Source organism: Psittacula echo (assembly GCF_963264785.1).
Source record: "Psittacula echo genome assembly, chromosome: 4".
NCBI lineage: Eukaryota > Metazoa > Chordata > Aves > Psittaciformes > Psittacidae > Psittacula > Psittacula echo.
In genome coordinates this window covers 25352123-25374701 of record NC_137738.1, presented here as the reverse complement: position 1 = coordinate 25374701, position 22579 = coordinate 25352123, and the positions used below count along the sequence as shown (strand labels likewise).

The following is a 22579-nucleotide window of genomic DNA, read 5'->3' as shown; positions in this document are numbered from 1 at the left end:
CACTAATCCATCCGCATGGTTTCACAGGGTCAAAGAGTATAAGTGGAAATAGTATGAAGATAGGCTCAGAAAGTTGGGGCTGTTCAGCCTGGAGAAGAGAAGGCTGCATGGAGACCTCATAACAGCCTTCCAGTATCTGAAGGGGGCGGGTTCAAACTTAAACAGGGTAAGTTTAGACTGGATATAAGGAAGAAATTCTTTACTGTTAGGGTGGTGAGGCACTGGAATGGGTTGCCCAGGGAGGTTGTGAACGCTCCATCCTTGGCGGTGTTCAAGGCCAGACTGGATGAGGCCTTGGGTGACATGGTTTAGTGTGAGGTGTCCCTGCCCATGGCAGGGGGGTTGGAACTAGATGATCTTAAGGTCCTTTCCAACCCTAACTATTCTGTGATTCTATGATTCTATGTTCTCATGTTCCTATGGATTACTCTCCCAGTGATCGCTGCTCAGGTGTTTCCTCCAGTCTCTGGAAGACATCTAGCAAAAAATCCTAACTTTAAGAACTGATAAAGGACAACTGGGTTTGTGCATCTTATTAATAACTCCTCCGTTTCTGCACCCTAACAGATTTCCCCTCTTCCTCTGCAACATGTCAGGAAGATAATCAAAACCCAAAAAATCACCATCAGGCTGAACTTCAACTGCCATCAGACTCATTCTGCTCCCCAGATAAACAACTGCATTTTAAAAAGCCTGAATATTGAAAAATAAGGCGCTCAGAAGTTTCACAAGGATGAATAAACATTCAGGAAGCCTCTGAGATGAAGTAGCACACTATTTCCATTTTACCTGAGAGAAACTGTGACTTAGACAAATTCAAGTTAAAATCCACAACACTGACTGCCAAATTTAAGATACTGTTCGCCCAATTCTTCACATAATTTACCATCTTACATGTCTGTCTTTATTACATAGTTTTCTGTGAGTTTATTGCAACAAAAAACACAGCACTTGTACAGAGTAGCAATTGGATCTCTCTATGGTGGTGTCGTTCTCATTATCTAGGCCCAGTTAGCAGCTATCTGTGAAGACTGTTCTGGTTTCAGTAACTTTCTTAGTATGACAATGTCAATAGAAGACCAGCAGGAAGCTATCCCCAGTAAAAGTTTCACACTTCAACTATTCAAATGTGAATAACTGAGGATTACACAGTTTGAATTTTTTGTGCAAAAATGGTGACAACTATTGAAGGTGGGAACTTTCTAATTTTACACGGTTAATATGCTACCATATTGAAAATAACTATTTTGGGGAAGACTACCCCCAAACGCAAGACAGACAACATTTTGAAAGTGACCTGAATCTATCTTGAAAAAGGGAATGTGTTTTCTTATCAGTATACTGGCATCTGACACACTCATTTCCTATCTTCCTATCAGTTTTAGGAAAGCACTCTGTAAGAAAGCAAACTGTAAATTCAGAACTCACTGTAAACAAGAGTTCAGTTGCAATGATCTGATTACAAAGAAATTTACTTAGATTTATAAAAGCAAGCAAACACTGCCCTGATCTGCAAGACAAGTAATCAATAATAACAAAGACTAGCTAGTACACAGAGATGCTACTGAAAAGGACTGGAAAAAATTAGACGTACATCTACATTACAGATTAAGAATTTACATTTGAAGTATATCTCAATTATCAACCATTACAAGCTTTGGCTTACACTGTGACTGCACCTCACACATTCCCACTGTCAAGAGGCTCTCAGTTCATAGAAACAGACATGACAGTGTGTCCAAAGTTCTAAAAACATGCACAGATAGTACAGACACCAAAATCTAAGCACCTCTTGACAGACTTGCTCTGACTGCATTACATTATGCGCTAATGGAAACCTAAGAAACCCTCCCAGCACAAGACAAGGTCTATGCTGCTGGAACTGAGCAATACTGTTTTACCTGCACTTTAGGAAAGATCAAACTGCTCTCAGTAAGCTGAACACTGAATAAATCTCAACTCCTACCACCATCTTCTTTCCATGTTTTGGTGGGAAAACAGCTCTCATCAACAACCAACAGATTGCACAGATGCTCATGAAGGGTTAACAGTTCCTCCAAGAAAACAGAAGGCAAGCAAGACAGCACTTGAATGGCTACAAAGCATTCTTCCCTTTTCCTCCACCTTCTATCCTTCTATTCATTCCCTAAACCACCATTAGCCTGATCTCTTCCCAAAGCTTTTTTTTTTGATATCTCAATTTGCAGTCTTAATTGCCTCTTTGATATACGTGCCCTAAAACTTTGACTTCTCAGTCCAGTGAAACTCCTTCAGGACCTAGTTTCAAGTTACAGCTGTTGACCTTAATAATGTTTTTGAAGATTACAGCAGGGGTAGCATAAAAAGTGGGTCCCACAGAGGCATAAACTGACTGACCTAGCAGAGGTAGAAAGGTACGTTGATTTGCTTTGAAATAAAAGAAAGCACAAAGACTTGGGAGATTTGCTGACCTGGCATGAAGATATATTGAGGGAAGATGATTATTTAATGAGATATCAAAAGCCCTGGTACTGCAAGCAAGTTATCCTTACAATAATATCATTTTCAATGTGAAAGTGACATAAGTACAAATGAATTTAAGTTTAATCAATGGACTGCAGTATGCCAAAGGTATTACACAGTGTGACTAAGCTTTAAATAAAAATAAAAAGCATGAGTTTTATTTAATAGAAAACATGTATTTGGGAAACAGTTCTTCAAAACTGTTCCCCACCAGCAAACTTTTGACATCTGCTGGTCATGCAGTATGTCAAAAAAATTGCATCTGCCAGGCCATAAGGATTTTGAGTGAGAAAGGGACAATGAATTGTTAACATCTTGCTTCCCTAATCCCTGCAACAGAGAATGGTAACCATGCTTCTTTAGTATTGCCCTAAAATGGGTAACAAAGTGGTATGAATAAGAGAAGCCAGCATGAATGGGGAAACCCTTCAGAAGTTGAGCAATCAGGCAGCATTCATTACATAGGAAATGGAAAGGAGATACAAGCATATGTAACATCAGATTGTTCAGAACACTCAAAAAATCCAATTGCCTACGTGTTCTCCTGTGTAACAAACAACTTGTTGTCAGGAACAGTAAAAGCACTTTCCTACCACAAAACTCAGGACACCTAAAAGCCCAAAGCCCAGGGTGATAAGTACCAGAAACACGCCTTACAAACCACTGAAAGAATGATATTAAACAGGGATGATGTTTAGATATTAGACAGCTTGCACTGTCATTTTTTCTTTCTTTTGTCCTCACGGAGCTGCTTCTTCTAAATTCACATATTTCACTGGAACTTAAAAGTAATTGGCATTTCCTATTAGACAGAATTAGAGTAGAAAGATTACAATGAGAAAGGTTTATTTAGTTTCAAGTGGTTCATCAATGAAAACTTTACCTTAAACTACTATTTGCTAAGACAATTAGAAAAAAATAGTTTACATTTCTTCTATTTTATGTAGCAGATGTTCCAAGACAGTCTATTTAAATTTGTCTGTCTTTGAGGTGTGTTAAACTACTCAAATAATTCAGACAATCTGCAAACAAGATTTCTGACAGGTTGTGAATAACACTCAATTAGTTCCATAACTTCTGAAATTAATTTTTCAATCAAGGCATTCCTGTCCCCACCAAAAAAAGGAAAGAAAAAAAACCCCACAAACACATGAACTCAGTCTCCAGTGTGCATTTCCAAAATTAACATCTGTTTGGCCTCAGTTCAACTGTAAAACCCAATGTCCATTAAATACTTGGTTCTTACTTGGTTCTTTTTCTGGATGGGGGGTGAGGGAAGAGGGGGAAAGATATGTTATCCAAAGACTGTAAATAATTTGTATTTTAAACAACAATTGTATTGCTATTTGGAACAACAGATACATTCTACTACACCATTTATTATTCTATATAGTAGATATAACAACAATAGGTATTTTCCACGTGGTTATTTCTTAAAATCCCATGATACCTGCATCATGTCCTGAATTGCAAAAACGAAAACAGACCAGCAAGCAGTTGAGTGAGTCTCATCACAGTAAGTCAAACAAATTATACAAACTCTATGAGTATAGAAACACTAACTCTACTTCAGGTAATTCAGTTCTGGATACTAAGAAATTACAAAAGACTGTATTTAGGGAAAAAAAAAAAGAAAAACTTTGAGTGAAAAATGGTATTACAGTATGTCAGTGATACACTGTGTAGAGGACAATCTCATTATAGGAAAGCTTCATGATATCTGTTTTTTAGCACCATCTCGTTACATCAAACTTCTTCTTAAGTTACCATGGTTAAGCCAGAGCAATTTTATACTTCAGTTCCCTCTCTATAAAATTAGTACAGTAGTACTTCTATACTTCAGGTGAGTGTTGTGAGAAAATGAGGACGGGAAAAATTGTGAGATTATATTAAGTCACCTCCATAAACAAGTCAGATACACTGTTTATTCAATATAATTTGGGTAAAAATATATTATGTAAGACATGTAAAGATTGCCATAACAAACAGCATCATCTAATGCAACACACTAAAATGCAGAATCCCAAACAGAGGTACAGTAACTGAAGTATGAGGACAGAAGCACTGCCTGAAACGGGCAACATTTTGCTTTGCCTTTAAATAATGATTTAGCCATCTTGCTCTGCAGTACACATTAGGTATATTCTCCTAGATTTAAAAATAAATAAATAAATAAATATTCAATTAAAGAAAAAGTTAGTTGACACGATAAATCTAAAACTGGGTCCTTTAAAATTTACCATCTGTGTCAATTTTTCCTTGGTCCCAAATGATCCTTTAATAACATGGTAGCAAAGATTCTTAAAGCTTTTCACATGTTTAAACTAATTGAAATCTTGTGCCCAGGTTATATATAAAGAAATTAGGTTGCAATTAAGCATAGTTATTAGTAATTCTTAAATCTAATCGTTGTGACTATTATAGACCACAGACAAGGTCAACTCTACAACTCAGGAAACTTTAGCTTTAAAGAAAAAAAAATGCCATCTGAATTATATGCACAAAACCCACTTTTGTAATGACATACCTCTAATCGTACAAAATATGTTCATCCATTTAAAAAAACAGCTGTTTCCAAACTGATCAATTAAGAACATATTCCCCCTCAGTAAAACGTAATTTAGTAAAAACACATTAAGTAAAATTAAAAATACTCTTACAACAATTTAAACAACACTCTGCAAAACATCATGCTTATAAGCAAATCTAAAATGTAAAAGTCATTTCAGCAGTTACTGCAGAGTCCTTACACTAAATGCATAAAAGTCAAATATGTGCTTTAATTTCTGCATATCAGCAGCGAGGTTCGGATTATTGTATTCCAGATTTTTAGTCAAGATCACTTCCCTTTCACTTGTATGCATTAGAACGAGAAACACTGGTGTCATCTAAAAAGGAAACTCATAAAGGAAGACAACACATCTCTCTCCTAATATGGCTACAGGAATAACTGGAAAACAGAAAGAAGAAGGAAAAATTATTATCCTCTCTGAAACAAAACACTGAGCCAGTGAACTGCAAGAGCACCTTTGCAGCAGCACAGGGACACAAGGCCATGAGATGCTTGGTTCTTACCACTAGATGTAAGACAGTAAGTCACAGACAACCATACAACCATCCGTATGAGCATCCTGAGCAGAAACCTCGCTCTAAGAGGACTGCTCCACTGGCTCTTCACTTGTAAAAGTTCTGGTATCTCACAGGGTGCATCTGCATTAGTATTTTAGTTCAGATAGGGAGAGCACTTTTGCAACCGATCTTCCCATCGTCCTCATTAACGCACTTCCATTTGCTGCCCTGCATGAAGCAGTCCCACACTTCACAAACCTGGTTCCTTTTAGATGAAACTAAAAAACGCAACATGTACTCCAGGAGCACTGACAAAGGGCACAAGAGCAAAGAGCAGCCAGTCCAACTAACATCCACTTCACTTTGCAAACACCCTGAGTATAGATAGATATCAGGTCTTCACCAATTATTTCATTCTCTGAATCTGCTCTCACTGGACTGCATTACTTGTTCAAGCAGGCCCAGTCACTGTGCTTCAAGGTCTCCTTTCACCTGGAAGATGAGACGTGACTGCACCTGAGGTTCACTGAGCTTCTCAGCTTTGCTTCCTCTCTTGGCTTGTGTTTTCCATTGTCCAAAGTTCTCACCTTTCTGCCTATCATCTCTGCCTGTTTGATCATTCACATATAACAGCTCATTTTTCCTCAGTATAATCTAGCCTCACCACACAAACTTCTCCTAAAGATTATTCAAAGCCCAAGCATGATGATTCTTAATTAAATAAACTTAATTCTGCATTTTTTTAACTTTGAGTGCTGGCCAATTTTACAATAATAATACTTTAATGGGTTCATCATTTAAGCACACAGAAAAACAGAGCATTGAAGCCAACTGTGTAGCATCACATCAGTTCTTCTGTGCTCGACAACAAAGTTAAAAAATTACACACAGCCCTCAGCCCTCTATTACTGACACGGATACAGCACTAGGGGTAATAAAGCAAACATTTTCTCAGTGTGTTTCACAGCCATTAAGAATTGTATCACTGTGCCTTAACAGACCTTGTTTTCCCCAGCCTCTCTCTATCAGAGCCTCAACCCAGAGAGATCCTCAGCTCAACCTGCAGTGCCTTCCTCTCATTCCTACATTCAGTTCACTCAACCAGCTCTTGTAACGGCCTGTCGTCTCAGTCAACTAAATGCAGCTGCTGCCCAGGCTCCTTGTCTGAAGCATGTAGGGTTTACAAGTTTTATTTCAAGTTAAATTCAGCCTGGAGCCTCAGACTGAACACTGCACCACACACACGGTTCAGGGCTGTCCAAAGGACCAATCACTGGGGCTGGAGTTCACGTGGAGTCTGCCTGGAGAGCTGATCCCATGCTAAGCTGCCTCCAGCAGGAATCTCTTTTGTAGCTACCGGAACCCAGTGAACTGAGCCAATGAGTATCAACTGGGGATGATCAGAGAATTCACCTTAAAACTGTAATAGCATGATAACTTGCAGAAGCAGAGCAGCTTTACCCAATCCCACAATGCTTCTGTATACAGAGAAAGAATACTTAGCTGCAAAAATAAGAAGTGTCTGCTGAGCATATTTCAACTTTCAAAATTTAGATTAAGATTGGATACTTTTTCTTGGCAACAATGAGATTAAAAAAAAAAAAAAAAAAGTGCTTGACAACTTTGATCCTCTTGCTTCCAAGCAAGGTCAGGGCAGAAGGTGCATTAGATGAAATGTATAATCACTGAATTAAATGCTTACAAAGACTTGGCATTGGAAAACAATACTGCACTTTTCCTATTGTTTTCAGAAATAAACAAAACAAACACTTTAATCCACCAGCAACCAGAACAAGTCAGACACAGAAAAATAAGGGCACTATTAAATCTAATGAAAAAAAAGAACATCCTACTTAAACCTACACAGTTACCTATAGCAAGAAGGAAAAAAATATACATTCACTCAAAGTTAATTAAAATAAGGAAAAACGAATGTCATGAAATGTCTTTACTAAGAAAACAGTTACTAGCAAAGCTGACATCAAAATGTCCACTCAGGAGGCTTTTCTTCAATTAATATATAGTAAAAAAGCGTGTAGGAAAACCTTTATTTAAGGCTCAGAATTCCAAATATTCAGTAAGACACTGACTTTCATTGTACATTGTCCTCTTCCGGACCCCAGTGATTAAAACATGCATGTCCAATGTTCACTGAGTTGATATCAGGGTGTAGCAAGAATGAGTGATATTATATAAAGGAACTGATGTCAAAAAAATTATTTGGATCATCCTAATCATTCTAATACATTTGAAAGAAATTTATATGAAATAATAATAAAAAAAGAAATCAGATACCCAAACTGAGTAAACAGCAAAAGGATGGGAAGGAAAAATAATTTAATATTTTAAATTGTTCCTGTAATGTAAAATTTGATTTGTTATAAATATATACTCCAAAATAGGAAGCAGGCCTTAAGCTTCACACAGTTTAGCCCATTCTTATCTACAAAACCCATAATGCATCCTGAAATACAATTTATGCAGGAATAGTAACAGAATAATGAACTTTTTCTCTCATCCTCTTGGCTTCTTTGACATTTAATGTCAATCTGCAATAATGATCTTTGTCTTAACACTCTGCTGTTGAAACTAAGCATTTCTTTGTAAATTAAAGGGTAATTTTGTTCCCACTATTCCAGTCTAAATCTCTCTGGGCTAGAATCACAGAAGCTCATGGCATAAATCACCCTGTAATCCAGATCACCTTCTCTCTGCAAGAGAGATGTTCTTTTGGAAATAATCATGTGCGCAACCACAACTCAAAGCAGAACAGCATGAAGCATGGAAGATTTCATCCGAAGTTCATTATATGATACAAGTGCCAGATAGTTCTAGAGGTTTCCCTTTCAAAGCTTAACATACAGCAATCTTCCCAAATTTGCAAATCACATGCTGACACATTATAAAGCAACATCTCAAGAATTCACAGGAATTCAAATGTAACAGAAAATCGTATTTTAGACTGGCTTGTAATAACAAACACATTCTCTTCTTATATGGCTTCCCCATCTGCAAAGTAATATAGGTGTATGCTGAGCTTTATGCAAGCATTACATTGATTTTATGGAGACTACTTGCATCTGCAATACAAGCTGAGCCACAGACTATAATTTTGGCATCTAGGAAGTTTCACAAAAAGTATCACATCCACAACAGCTTCCAGGCAACCTTCCATTGTGCACCTCTACTGCTACCTCTTCCAGCTGCCACAACAGCTAACTTAGTCTGATACACGGGTGACAGCAGCAACAACAGCAGGTAATTAATGATTTCAACTTCCTCTTTACTGTCAGTTACCCCTATAGAGAGAAGTCCTGCTACGGGTTAAGTATTAACAAGACCAAGGCCTTAATGGCCATTAATTCCATATGGTCAGATTACGTTGCTGCAGAACAGAAGATAAACCAAGAATGCTCATATGTGTAGCCATGGAATGCCATTGAGCACTGCATATGGTACATCAGAAGAACTTTCCATTAAAAGGTAGAACTTACCCCTCTTCTGAACCCAGCCTTCTTTCACAATGGTAACATCGCTCATGATGGCTCCACTCTGAACCCCCAACTCAAAAGAGTACTTCTTTGAGCTCTCAGCTTGTCTGTTTGGCTTCTCTTCTGCAGCTCTTCTCAATTTCTACTGATGAGTCAGCCTGGAAGGAAATATTAGAGAAAGAATTTAAGTCTTTTCTTTCTTTCTCACTTGACAGCCAACAAAAAAGTCTTTGTTGATGTCTTCCACTGACTGAGCTCATATTAAAAATCTGGCTTTTTTTAATTAACCATATAACAGAATCATGTTTTTAGTCTTACAGCACATTTTCCATTAATATTGAAATACTTAAGCAGAATGTGTTAAATTTTAAGTCATATGCCACTTCCATAAAATGCACACAACAGAATTCTCTCATACTAATGCATAGGATGCTGATAAATGAAACGATGCTGGTACTCCTTCACAGGTCCAACTCAGACCTGTGTCTCCACAGGAGCTTTAACCATTCCCATATTTGACTAATCATGTCAAAAGTACAAGAAAATGGAAGGTTCTGTAAAGGAACTTAAAACCAAAGCCTTAAGTATTATGGACACAGTTATCCTTGTAACTGCTAAAACCTGCAGTAATCAGTTTACCAGACATGCAATTAGTTTTTTTAATTAAATTAAAAAAAAAAAAAAAAGGCTACAGAAATATAATATTCTTCCTAATTACACTATAACTGCATTATAGCCAATAGAAATGCTTAATTTATTGAAGTTTTTAAAAGAGAGCATCATGTGTGAGTACGTGAACTAAACCACTTCTTACGAGTACAAATTAACCAAAAAGCCAATGTTTCATTTATGAAAAGGAGAGTTTATTCTAGCAAGACTTTAAGCCAGGCAGTGACAAAAGTGCTCTTTTCCCTACAAAGCTCAGCTTGCGGCAGACAGACGGGAAGTTAGCCCTAGAATAGGACATGCCACTCTCAGAAGCCACAACCCCCTCTTCTGACCACCTCACTCCCAGAGTACTTAACAGCTGTGAAGAAGAGATAAATAGCACTACAATCAAGTAGGGAGAGAAGCCAGAGGCAGGAGAGGTTTCCTTTTGCCAGCAGACTGCCTTTCCCCTCCATCCTTCAAAATAAAGAGGAGCATTCAAATAACACTCATCTAGAAAAGGGTGGGAAGCGAGGAAAAGGGGTTTCTCTGGTGGTGGAGGAACACCCTTCTATCGCTGTACAGACAGAAGAATGTGCATACACCCTGTTAGCACAGAACAGAAACCCGCACACCAGTTTAGCACTACTGAATGCAGCACATACGTATCCATTTAGAAGACTGACCAACAAATGTAAACGTGATAGAAACAAACAGGACTGTGCTGACAGCAATCTGTGCAATGAATGAATTGAGAAAGAGCTGGGAAATAAGCTGTTTTAATCCAACCAAGTACAGGGTGAAAACTTAGCCATTACACACATGCACGTTATTTTTATTATCACTTGAAAAAAACATGTATTTGCAGCACACAGCAGCTAGATGGAAGGCTACTTCTGTACGGACACTGTGCTGTGCAAAATAAAACTTGGTATGAGTAGTTTTTTTAAGTGGTATGCAACAAAAAATGCAGTACAACCTGATTTTACAGAAACCCTGAAGAGTGTCCATTTTACAGCTTTGCCTTCACCGAACTATTTTTTCAAAAACATGTAATAGTTCAGCTGCATAAAACTAAAAACCACAGTGCTAAATTCATTAATACTGCAAAGTTTAAGTAATATTGAATATTTCATCCTCAAGACACCTCCACAGCACCGGCAGGTATGACCTATGCAGGTGATACACAGCATTTGGTGGGTCTAAAAGGACACCAGACACCTGTGCATATGCTACTGAACCCTGCCTTAAGACTTACATATTGTTCAAGCTTTCATAAGAGTTAAAATGTTAGATACAAGGTTTTGGAAGGATGTGAGTGCTTCATTACTGTTAACTGATCTCACCAGCTGTTTAGACTTCGTGTTATTTAAGTCAGAATAGCAGAAATAACCAGAACATGCATTTCCACATCCTTCACCTTACCAGTGTGAGAGTTATTTTCTGGGTCATACATTATCAGAACCTTTATCTGCACACTTCAAACTAAAGATAAGCAAGTCTATCAGCTGTGAATGGAAATAGACCCCAGCAGACTGACACATGACTGAAAGCTGGCTGCAGTCTTGCCATTCTGGATCACCACAGCTTTTAGTACAAACACACAAATCTTTACAAAGCTATAGGTGAGGGTCAGACAGCTGTGACCTAAAAGCAGCTGTTCTGTGAAGGAAGTGTAAGCACATCAGTATCCAAATATCGGACTTAAGTTTGATTTCCCTACAAGACTTTCAATGCATTCTTTAAGAAGTGTTCACAGGTGGCTTTTTTTATTTCCAACTATAAAGACAAAAGAAGCAATGTAACACACAGTACTTAGCTTGGGCTGGCATACACTGCAGTATGTTTTAGCCTTTTGCAAAACTTAAGTGCACTAATTTACTCTTATTGGTAGAGACTAAGCTGTAAGAAATGAACTTCTGTACTTGGTAGCAATAACCTTGTCTGCCCACATACTGATCATTAAGACCATGATTTCAGTAGATGCCCAGTTTTAATGAATGAATTTATGCTTAAAGCTCCCTATTTACCCACTGATTACAAAATCTGATCTATGACTGATTTTCATGTCAGTGTCCTAACAACCTCAGGTGTATGTCTGTAGGACTGCAGCCCACCCATCACTTGTACTACTGTACTGGAGTTCGAACAAACTCCCCAAAATACAAAAATCAGAAAAATATGGTGTGACAAAACTGAATTATCTTCAGTTTAGCTTCACAATATTAAAAGGAACAATTCTAGAATTATCAACAGTTGTATGGTTATATTGATTGCTCTCTTAATGAGTAATTAAAAGTCAAAATGAATTACATGGGAAACTGAAGGAGATAAAATTAAAACATTAAAAGACTAATGAAAATAAAGGTTATATGTTCACACTACACTTTCAAGAAGCCATTATAAGCATCTGTAGTATTATCCCTTATTAAATTCCTCTGAGGCTTTCTAAAAGCTGTATTCCTTTACCTTGAAAGCCACTCAGCAATGCTCTGAAAGAGATTTTGGAGAATTACTTCTTATTATGACAAAAATTGACCTTAATGAAAAACAGTCATAGAGAAATCTTCTTCCCTAAAGATAAAGCATTGTCTATAGATGTAAAGGAGTTGCTTGAAACATGTGGAACAAGAACTCTCACATGAAAAATAGCATTTCATCTATAGTTCAACCATTTCAAGAAAAGCTAGAGATATGTTTATTCTGCACAGCTGGCATAGAACTTAAATACTTGTTAGCAATCAACTCTGCTCTCCCGAGGTGCTTCAAGATTCAGCAGCTGGTATATAATTTTTACAGTTTCCCTTATTGCTATAATATGAACCCACAGAAGTATGGAAAAAATGTGTAAGAACTGAAGCTGAAGATATTTTGCATTCCAGCTGCTTCCTACAGGGAAAAACTTTATTTTTATATATGTTCCAGGAACAGAAGAACAGGTTGGATTGCCCTTGTCTTTTCCCCCTTGTTATCAAACAGAACGTTGAAGATACTTTTCCAGCAGCATATAGCATGTATTCTGCAGACAGTATCAGAAAGTCATATATATGCATAATACATACAAGAGCCTATTGTCTGTATGCTTTATGGTGCAAGTGTAAAAATTTACTCCATCACAGCCAGTCATGTGAAGAAAACACCTGGGGTTTTCTGGATCTGGTAAAAAGCAGTAACACTCGTTTCTTCTTTGGAAAGCTATTAAGCCACATTTATAGTGCTAGACGAAACAATTCAGCACACTTCTAAAGAGCTGGTATTACACTTCTAAGTTCCTAGCTCTAGAGGTTGCAAAGGCATTTTTCTGAACAAAGATTAAGCAGAAACTATTAGATGCAAAGGAGTTACAGATCCCTCTGCCAAGGCCTACAGTTTTCTCAAGTCATGGTGAAAACTAGCTAGCTCCTTTTCAATTTTCACCTTGAACTTTAACAGTAACAGAAATATAGAGAAGAACCAGCTCACTTCACAATGAGGAACTGTTAAGACCAACCATTATAAGCTGAGTAATGGACCATTCAGTAGGAAAACACCTTTTCCTCGACTTGTATTTTTAAATTAAAGGAGGCTGTCATGCACATCACAGCACTCAGATACCTCCACAGACCCAGTGGATATGGAGAAGCAAAGAAATCCCATCTAAGCAGGACTAAAAACAGTGGTTCAGGTCTACACTTAACAACCACTAGGTGCAAGTGAATAACCAAGATGCCTAAGAACAGACAGCATTCCATTGGAATCTGGGCATCCTCCCATTTTCCTTGTGACAAGAGACAGCTGAGTAAAGAAGACAGTGCCCATAAATTCAGTGTAAATTGTATGATTCAGGTCTCTGTTGTAAGAACTTTCATAAACAGAGGCTCCTACTTTCAACAATTTTGGAGCTGAGAAAAAACAGATACTCTCACATTTACCAATTCAAATTATCAGAAAGAATACCAACAGTATCAGTTTCAGTGCTTCCAGAAACTATACCTATAGCTTCTTGTAGAATTACCAACTTAGTGATTCATCCAACCTTATTCTCTTCAATATATAAGGGAACCACCCTCTTCCCTTTTTACAAGTAATCATTTGTTTAATAAAATGTTTGGGGGAAAAAAAAAAAAAAAAAAAAAAAAACCAGTAAGTGAATCTTTGTGATTCACTTTGCCTGGCTCACTGAGATTCTTTGGTCCTCAACATAAGCAGAGCCAAATCTCATCATCTCCCTCTCCTTATTTCTCAGAAAGGCAACTGAAAACTTTTGTGTATGCACGCAAAACACACGCTACCCAAAAAAAGCAGCTCTCAGTCATCCTCTAGAGGCTTCCATCACACACGTTTGCTTCCTTGCTTTGGGGGCTTTTTTTTTTTTTTTTTTTGTGGCAGATCAAGCTCTTAAAGAGATTTTCTCAAATCTGAGTCTGAGTCCTCCAAAACAACCAAACAGGCTGCAACTGTCTCCAGTGCCAGCTGCAATCACAGAGCAAGGAATTCAAAAGACTCTAAACTAAAAACAGAGTTGTCTTTAGAATTGGAAGCTGAGATCCAAGTTTTATTTATATGAAAAACGCATGCATATCCTCTTCCCCTACCCAAATTGTTATCTGAAGTCAGGTCAAACAATTAGAGGATATATTGCACATCATCAAAAATTACACAAAAGACTACAATGCAGAACAGAGATTGCTACAAAACCCACTAAATCAAATTAGCCCATAAAGCTAATGGAAGAGTCACGTTCAGTTGAATGCTTTATCTAAAAAGTATAGAGTAGTCATATAGCCTTTTACGAACTCTCTATTCTGGTTATTCTTGAAATAGAGCAGAATGGATCATGTCCCTTTTTACAATCTTAGGACCAACTGATTCTGACTGATTTCAATACTACCACTCCATAGATTGAGAAAAAGGAACCTTGGAGCAGAGAGCATCTGTCCAACATTACGCACAATTAAAAAAAAAAAAAAAAAACAACAAAAAACCACAAAAAAAAACCCACCAAAACAAAACCAAACCACCAAAAAAAAAAAAAAAAAAAAAAAAAAAAGAGAAACCCACCCCAAAACCAAACAAGCAACCCACACTCAACGCAACACAAAACATGAACTGGTTTGACAAGACAAAGGACTCAAAAGAACAGGAATATTAAAAAAGAATATATCTTAAGTTTGTGAAATGGTAATCTTTATGTATGCACAAGTAAGACACTTAAAGATACCCCTAAATACTAAATAGAAATGTTCATACTTTAGAAATTTTAAAACAAATGCAAAAATTCCAAAAAATCTCCAAGATAGGCACTGCAAATAATTTTTAAATTATATTTCGTACTAAAATCCTCAATGTCTTCAAGAATATTGGTATCAGAAGTTTACTAACAGCTTTATTTCTTAACCCTTGACTTGGAATAATGTGGGGAATAATAGGGAAATGGCACTGCCTACACCCTGTGGTAAGAAAAAACAACATACTTTGGAAAAGATAAATAGCTTTTTAAAGCACGCTTACGTGTATGCTTTGTGCCTTAATGTTTTCAGTGTTCTATTTTCATTTTCAGTATGTCAAAGAGCTGCATATAACTAAAATATGCCTAGATAAGCCTAGTTAAGAGACCACAGGCACACTGTATTAATATACATATGAGATGTTTTATTTAGAGTCTGCAAAACTGAAGAAGTTTATCAGGAAAGAAACCATCATTTTGTATTTCTTTTCCTATTATAATGACAAAGCAAGTTATTTTAAGGGACAAAGGTATAATTAAAGGTAAACAAAGCCACCCCTGCCTTTGTTTACCAAGGTATAAAGGAAGTTTCTAAATGTAACTAAATTGTTCCTTCAGAATCCCAGGTGAAACATTAACAACCCATTGTTTTGCATTGTGTTTATTGACAAAAATGCTTCAAATCCTTTTTGTCCCCCTCCCAACCACATAAAACAATAGCTGAAAATCAGACAGAAGCAGAGTGGTGAAACATGCAGAGTATAGGTCTGAAATTTAACCAAAGAATACATTTAAAGTAAAAAAGGCAAAGGGAGGGCTAGAGTTACACAAAAAAAAAAAAAAAAAAAAGTTACTGAAACAATGAACTTGGGAGAGTTTCGAGACTTAAAGCAAGTCAAGTCAAGGATTAGCTGAGCTGAGTATCACAGCTATGATACTGTTATTCCCCTCAACACTTCAAAATACATCTAATAAATTTAACTAGCTGAAAATTAACGTAGAAATACTAATTCTTTTTAAGACCAAGTCCCTTTTCCCTTTATTACTAAAGTACTAATTTTTTTAAAGTTTAGTAATGACTCAAACAACCAAGCAGAATTAAACTCAAGTTCTATATTTTTAAAACAAACAAAAATTGGCTTTCTATGTCTAGAATACTCCATATAAAAGGAAATCTCATTTTCAAAAGTTTAAACACCCTAGAAATTCCTATTCATTCTGAAATCAGGGATTTTAACAGGTATCTTCAAGAGATACAAAATAAAAGTTTCATTAAGTTCTTATATTTAATTACTTGTATGGCACTAACTTTTCTAAAGCACAACATCATATTATACATAAAACACAAAGCACTGTTGGAGGTAATAAAAAACAGAAGTATGTGAAGTGCTCTGAATAACAAGAAAAATAAAGCATGGAGATAAAAATGTGTTCTCAAGCTATTAATATCAAAGATGGAAAAAGTTCAACGACATGTCTACCAAGTGGCTTTCTTTTAAACTCTTATAGTAGGATTTATTTATTGTCTGGATATGGAACAAACTAAATTCTGAATTGCCTTGCAACAATAGGAATGAGCTTTGCGCTTCTTTCCTACAAAGCAGTCAAACATATCTGAACTTACTAATTGCCAAATACTGACACTGTAGTATATTACTAGAACATAATCAACTTCTAACCTAAAACCTTTGGATCTTCTTGTTCACCCTCAACAGACATTATTGTCATCAACTTGCAGTCTGAATTTCCTTAGCATGGAAGGAATTCTCCACAACCTTAAATGAAAACTGTATTTTTCAAAGGTATACTACTGCTTACACACATTTAAAGCTAGATGCAGAGCTCACCAGATGAAGGTCTTTGACAAATGTTACACAAAAACTCAGATTACATGAAACATGCATGCAACCTTAACTCTCTCCCTCAAAGTATATCAACACAATTAGAAAAAGATACAATTACAATAAAACTTCCCAAGGCAGGCTGCACCCTCACCTGGAGAAGCACATTAAATCCTGAGGGGACAAAAAAAAAAATTATGTGTTGGTAGAAATTGTTTTGCTAGACTGTGGGACTCAACTGAGAAATACTGTATTAATTCTGTGGTGCTAAATCAGCTGTATAAGTAGTTTTTGACTGTTGGGCACTGCTGCCATTCCACACCTACAAAAAGGCAAGACCACTGATCTCAGTGAAGCTGAAGCAAGCTCTTCATCTCTGCTCCTGCTATAGGAGGCACTTGAATAACTTTAGCACATGGACAACACAAGGAAGTCTGACAAACATGCTGTCAATATATTCAGACATATAAATGAAATACTGAGATCACAGTTGCATTTGTAAGGGAATTCAAAAATTACTACTGTTCTTTTGTCAGGATATTACAACGAAAAAAATCACAGAGCAACAACTTGTTCTTAATGCTATTTTTGATCAGGATAACTCACACCTAGACACATAGAAATACACGGAGAAAGAGGACTGGTCAAGATGGAATTAACATATATTTCGACATTTAATCTAAACATAGCAAGTGTTGACAGAAGTAGCACCAAGAAAGCAAATAACTATTTAAAGTGACCAGAAGTAAGCATCTTCATATACAGAAGCCAAAAATGCTTACTCTCCTTGACAGTAACGTTTAATAAATATTCAATTGGGGGGGGGGGGGGGAGGGATTTTTCCTTGTTAAGTATTAACTTTGCCACAGCTTTCTACTAGAGCTGAACAAGGCCTTTACATAAAAAAAGACAAAAAGAATCTGTTAGAAACCCATGTCATGCATCAAAACTACATGAATGTCCATACTTAACACTGATCTAGAGCTGCAGAACAAGGACAAAATGCCAACTAAGTGGCTACTACACCCTTGCATTTTCTGCAATCTGTTTCTTAGTATGTATTAGTGCTCCGTCTAAATAAGCTTCATTTATAAACTCTTCATATAGGTAGCCCAGAATGTTGTCCACACAGTTAGTCAAGATGAAAATATAAACCAAAACTTTGAAGATTACTTTTTATACTATGTGAAACACTAAAAAGTTAACTTTCACATTCAGTGTTTTATTATTTGCCAATAGGTTTTGGTATCTCTGAATTCAACTTAAAAAAAAAAAAAAAAAAACAACTCACAACAAAAACAAAAAATCAAAAAATTGAATCAGCTTTTCCATTTACTATGTAACTTATCTTTAGAAAATAATCTCTTCTACACCACACCAAGTTGTTACAAAGAAGAGTAACTAGTGCAACACATTTACCAAGGCGACCTTGTGATTCTGGGGAAGTCTCTTCTGGACAAGAGTCCTGGTGGACAAGAGAGGTTCTCACCGAAAACACACCTTTCCTCACAAGCAATGCAGAGCTCCCTGAAGCACAGGCTGTGCTAGGAAGTATCACTTGCCCCCTCCACAGTATTCTTATTAGGCATATCCTAAGAGAATGAGAATCTGAGATGACACAAGTAAATCTAATATTCTAGAATGGTTTTAAAGGGCACTTCAGTTGGCAATCCTTTCTTACTGAAACAGTACAAAAACAGTAAGTGGGTTGGAAATTTCATACAAACACTGAAAATAAAAGCAACGTTTTAATGTTAAACAAAACTCACGGATGCACACATTTAACTAGTCCCCTCTTCTTGAATTGTTACTGTTGTTTGCAATAGAAGGACTGCCCATTTCAAACAGAATGTTTGATTTATTAGTTGGGAAGAAGAGAACAGAGGGCTTTTGGCATAAGGGCAACTAACACACACACAAATACAGTTACAGTACAGTGCATTGCTTTTAATACAAATAATCTATGCATTATCCATATCAAAATGGAAAAATAGTACAAGTACACTCAGTGTATTTCAATGTCTTTCCACTCTCCAGTGACAATTAAAATTAGCAGTAAGCCCAAGCCATAGAAGATGCCAACGAATACTCAGTCTCTGTCACAAAACTGAAGGAAAGCTAGGCTACCATGTCACCACAGCCACTTCCCCTTGTTGCATTAACAGCACAAAATGAAACTATAACCAAATACAGTTATTAAGAAATAGTTATCTCTGTGCTGTTCTTAATATAAAAGAGATATTTCAAATGTATTTTAACAGTAATCACTGAAGTAGTGGCATCATTCCTTCCAAAACAATTGAGTATTTAAAAATCATCCAGCAAGAACTGCTTCCTGGGTACAGAAATGATTATTCAACAGGTCTCTTCAAATTGGGAAAATGTGCATGCAGAAAGTGAATGAACGCCCAATGAATCAGTGCTAGATAAATTCCAAGTAGTCTGAAGGATCCTTTAGTTATTATTCAAACTTCAGACACATGCTGTTTCAAACTGTAGTCGGAAGTCAAGATAAGCTTTATGGTAACATCTTGCAAACAGAAGCTTGGGTTACAAACAATAGCAGAACCCTAGTAAGTGGTTTTGCATTAAGCTTAAAGAAAAAAGAAAAAAAAAAAAAAAACACAAACCACCAAGACATTTTCCCTTTCACAAAGCATTTCTTACAGTGTCAAAAATGTCAATATTTTCTAGTGCAAATTAATGCCATTCAATCCTTAAAACTGCATCTACTTCAACTGGAGCAAAGTGCAAACTAGTACCTGCCTGAATTCTCAACAGCTTCCTGCAAAACAGCTGCTTTTTCTTAAAAACATCATCTTCCCTCAAAACACAAAACAAATGAGGGAGTAAAGCACTGAAATACTGCTTTCCATGAACCTCTTTATGAAACTAAGGTGACTACTGAATTCATTCAAACCTAGTCAAAGTAAGTAGGAATACACTGAAGAATAAACTGTCTAAACCAAGAGTCTTGTTAATGTTACCTGTGTACATGCACGTACCACGCACTTGTATTTCATCAGAAAATGTGTTATTCAAATGTTATGTGTAGCCTTCTAGGAAACAGAGATATTTTCTTATCTCTACAGGTTTTTGCTGGCCCTTACTTGAACTTGGCTTACTGGCTGCATCCAAGCAAAATATATCCACATGAACTATAAAATTAGCAACCCAATCCAATTAAAGATATTTGGGTCAACATAAATGCTCCTGCCAAAAAGGCAAAGAACCAAACAGTCCTACAAACAGAATCTTCTTAAGCAGTGCACTTACTTTAAAAGTCAAAATAAATTTTCTTCTCTATCTCATGTACACTCTTTCCACATTCCAGTGCAGAACAGTCAGAACCAGCTTTTACTGAAGCTGGCAGAAACAAGAGATAATAAAATAAAATAAACAAGAATGCATAAATGTTACTTTTCAAAAGTGTAGATCTATTGATTTGCATGATTCTTGCCTTGAGAAATAAAAGACCTCTGTAGGCAAAACAGAGGGAACTGTGTTTGCCTATTAGCAAAGTTTTAGGGAAAGCAGAAGAGACTGCTGCATGTTTCTTCAGTACTGAAAAAAAAGCTGGCAATGTAGGTATCAGGTCCATCATAACAAAACTCTTGAACAGAGGCCAAGTGAATCAAGTCAGAGATATGTTTTCATAAAAACAATGAGATGATGCAGATATGTACAAGTAGCCAGCCAACTGATTATTAAAGAAAAACATTTAGAATAAAGGCCAAGAAAAATTAAATTCTTTATTCCTTTACAGCTGTAAGAAAGTAAGTGTGGGGGAAGGAGTTTGGGTTTTCTTACATACACCCTTGAAATAACACATAACAGGAGAACGTGAACTGGCTATTTCACGCCTCTCAGATTCCCATCCCAAAGTAAACTCATCAGCACAGTTCATGTAAAGCAACCGATCAGCCTACAAGCCTGTCACTGCTCGTTACATCACGACCATTTGCATTGAAACTACTGTATATAACGGTGTGATCCGGTATAACTTTTTGCTCAGCGGCGCTGTGCTGACCCGTCGGAGCAGCCCCGTACCACGTGTTCCCAGCATTCCTGACCGTGTCCCTGCACACCGGGGCACCCCAGGGCACCCATGTGCTCCGCCCCGCAGCAGCACCTGCGGAGCCCGCACCGCGTCTCGCCTCTCGGCAGGGCAGGGCAGGCCTCGCCTCGGGGCAGGCCCCGCCGCAGGCCCGGCCCCCGCTCCGCATGGCAGAGCTGCCGGTAGCCGTTAGCTGCCGGCGGCGCATCAACTTTAGCATGTGGGCCGCGGCCTCCATGATGGCCGGGGTGGGCGGGGGGGCCGGTTTGTTTACTTGCAGCCAGAGCCGCCGCCGGCGGCAGCAGCAGCAGCGGCGGCGGCAGCAGCAGCAGCATTAGCAGCATCACTTGAGGGAGGGAGGGAGGCGCTGCCATCAGCGGCCCGACGGCCGCGCTGCTATTCTTAGCGCAGGGGCGCGGGCACACACACACACACACACACACACTCGCTGGCGCACGCACCGAAGTTCCCAGCGGATAACACCGCTCGCAGCACCGCCATCCCGCCCCGCGGACACCCACCGCACACGCTCGGCCGCAGCAGGCAGGGGTGGGGGAAAACAGAGGGTATAGGTTGGCGCGCGCCCGGCGGGGAGGGGCCGCCGCGTGGGAACCGACAGCCCGCGCAGGCAGCGCCCCCGGGCGCGCGCCCTGCCCTGCCCCTGCTCCCCCCCCCCCCCCCCCCCCCCCCCCCCCCCCCCGTTACATAACCGCTCCCCGCCCCGCCCTTCCCCACCTCAGCCCCGCGCCGCCGGCACGGCGACCCCCTCCCACACCCAGATCCGGTCCCCTCCCTCCGCTCCCGCCCCGCCGGCAGCGCTAGGCCACGGGCGCCCGCGCCCCCGCCCCGCGCTCCCCGCCGCCCCCGGCCGCGCCGCGCCGCCGCCCCGCATCCCCTGGCGCGCCGCCGCCCAAGCGCCCCTCCGCCGCCCGGCCCCTCCCGCCCCGTACCTGCAGAGGCGGCGGCGCCGCGGGCGCTGCTGCGGGGCCGGAGGGGCGGCGGCGGCTTCGGGGGGAGAAGGGGAGGGAGGGCGCCGCTGCCTCCTCCCCTGTCCCCCCGCCGGGCTCGGCGGTCCCTGGCGGCCGGTGTCTCCGCGGGGGCGGGAGGAGGCGGCTCCGGCCCCAGGGCGCTGGCGGCGGCGGCGGCTACATGGAGCTGCGCGCCCCGCTACGCAGGGAGGCGCCCGGGCGGGCAGCGCGGCCGCAGCATCGATGCGCGGGGTCAGGAGGGCGGCGGCGGCGGCTCCCCCCAGCGCACTCACCCCGGAGCCGCCCGGGCCCCGCTCTCGGCTCCTCCCGCCGCCTCCGCCGGGCTCGTTATTGACTTTCAGGAAAACTCCCGACGTCACTGGCTCCCCCCGAGTGTCTCCCCCTCCGCGGCGGCGGCGGCGGCGGCATCCCCAGCTCTCGCGAGAAGCGCAGCGGGGACGGGGGGGCCGCCAGACAGAGCAGGGGGAGCCAGACAGAGGGGGGCGGCTGAGGTGAGGGTGGGGGAGGCGGGGGGCCGGCGGCTGCAGGCAGGGAGGGAGTGGGGAGGGCGAGGAGAGGCGGCCCGCCCGGTAGGCAGCGGCGGGAGCAGAACGGGGCGGCGTGTCCCGTCCCTCCTCCGAGCCGCGGGTGGGAGCGGGAGGATGGATGCAGGCGGCGGCGTCCGCCGGCACCGAGCCGGAGTCTTATCTTTGGGCTGCCTTCGGGCAGGCGGTGCCTGCCAGGCCGGGAGACAGCCTGCCTGAGGCCGGGGAGCCGCTGCCGGGGGTCCTGCCCCT

The 22579-nt window shown here is 39.9% G+C and overlaps 1 protein-coding gene across 1 annotated transcript in view; it reads right to left on the bottom strand.

Annotated features, from left to right (window-relative positions):
- The window catches only part of AKT3 (AKT serine/threonine kinase 3), a 150893-nt gene extending 128860 nt beyond the window's left edge, over window positions 1-22033 (bottom strand). Inside the window, exons 1-2 of the mRNA XM_080614898.1 lie at window positions 21765-22033; window positions 9066-9220 (exon numbers count right to left, since the gene is read on the bottom strand). Coding sequence (XP_080471024.1) covers window positions 9066-9111 — 46 coding nt within the window. The 5' untranslated portion in view covers window positions 9112-9220; window positions 21765-22033. The remainder of the gene's footprint in view (window positions 1-9065; window positions 9221-21764) is intronic.
- Between the last annotated feature and the right edge of the window lie 546 nt (window positions 22034-22579).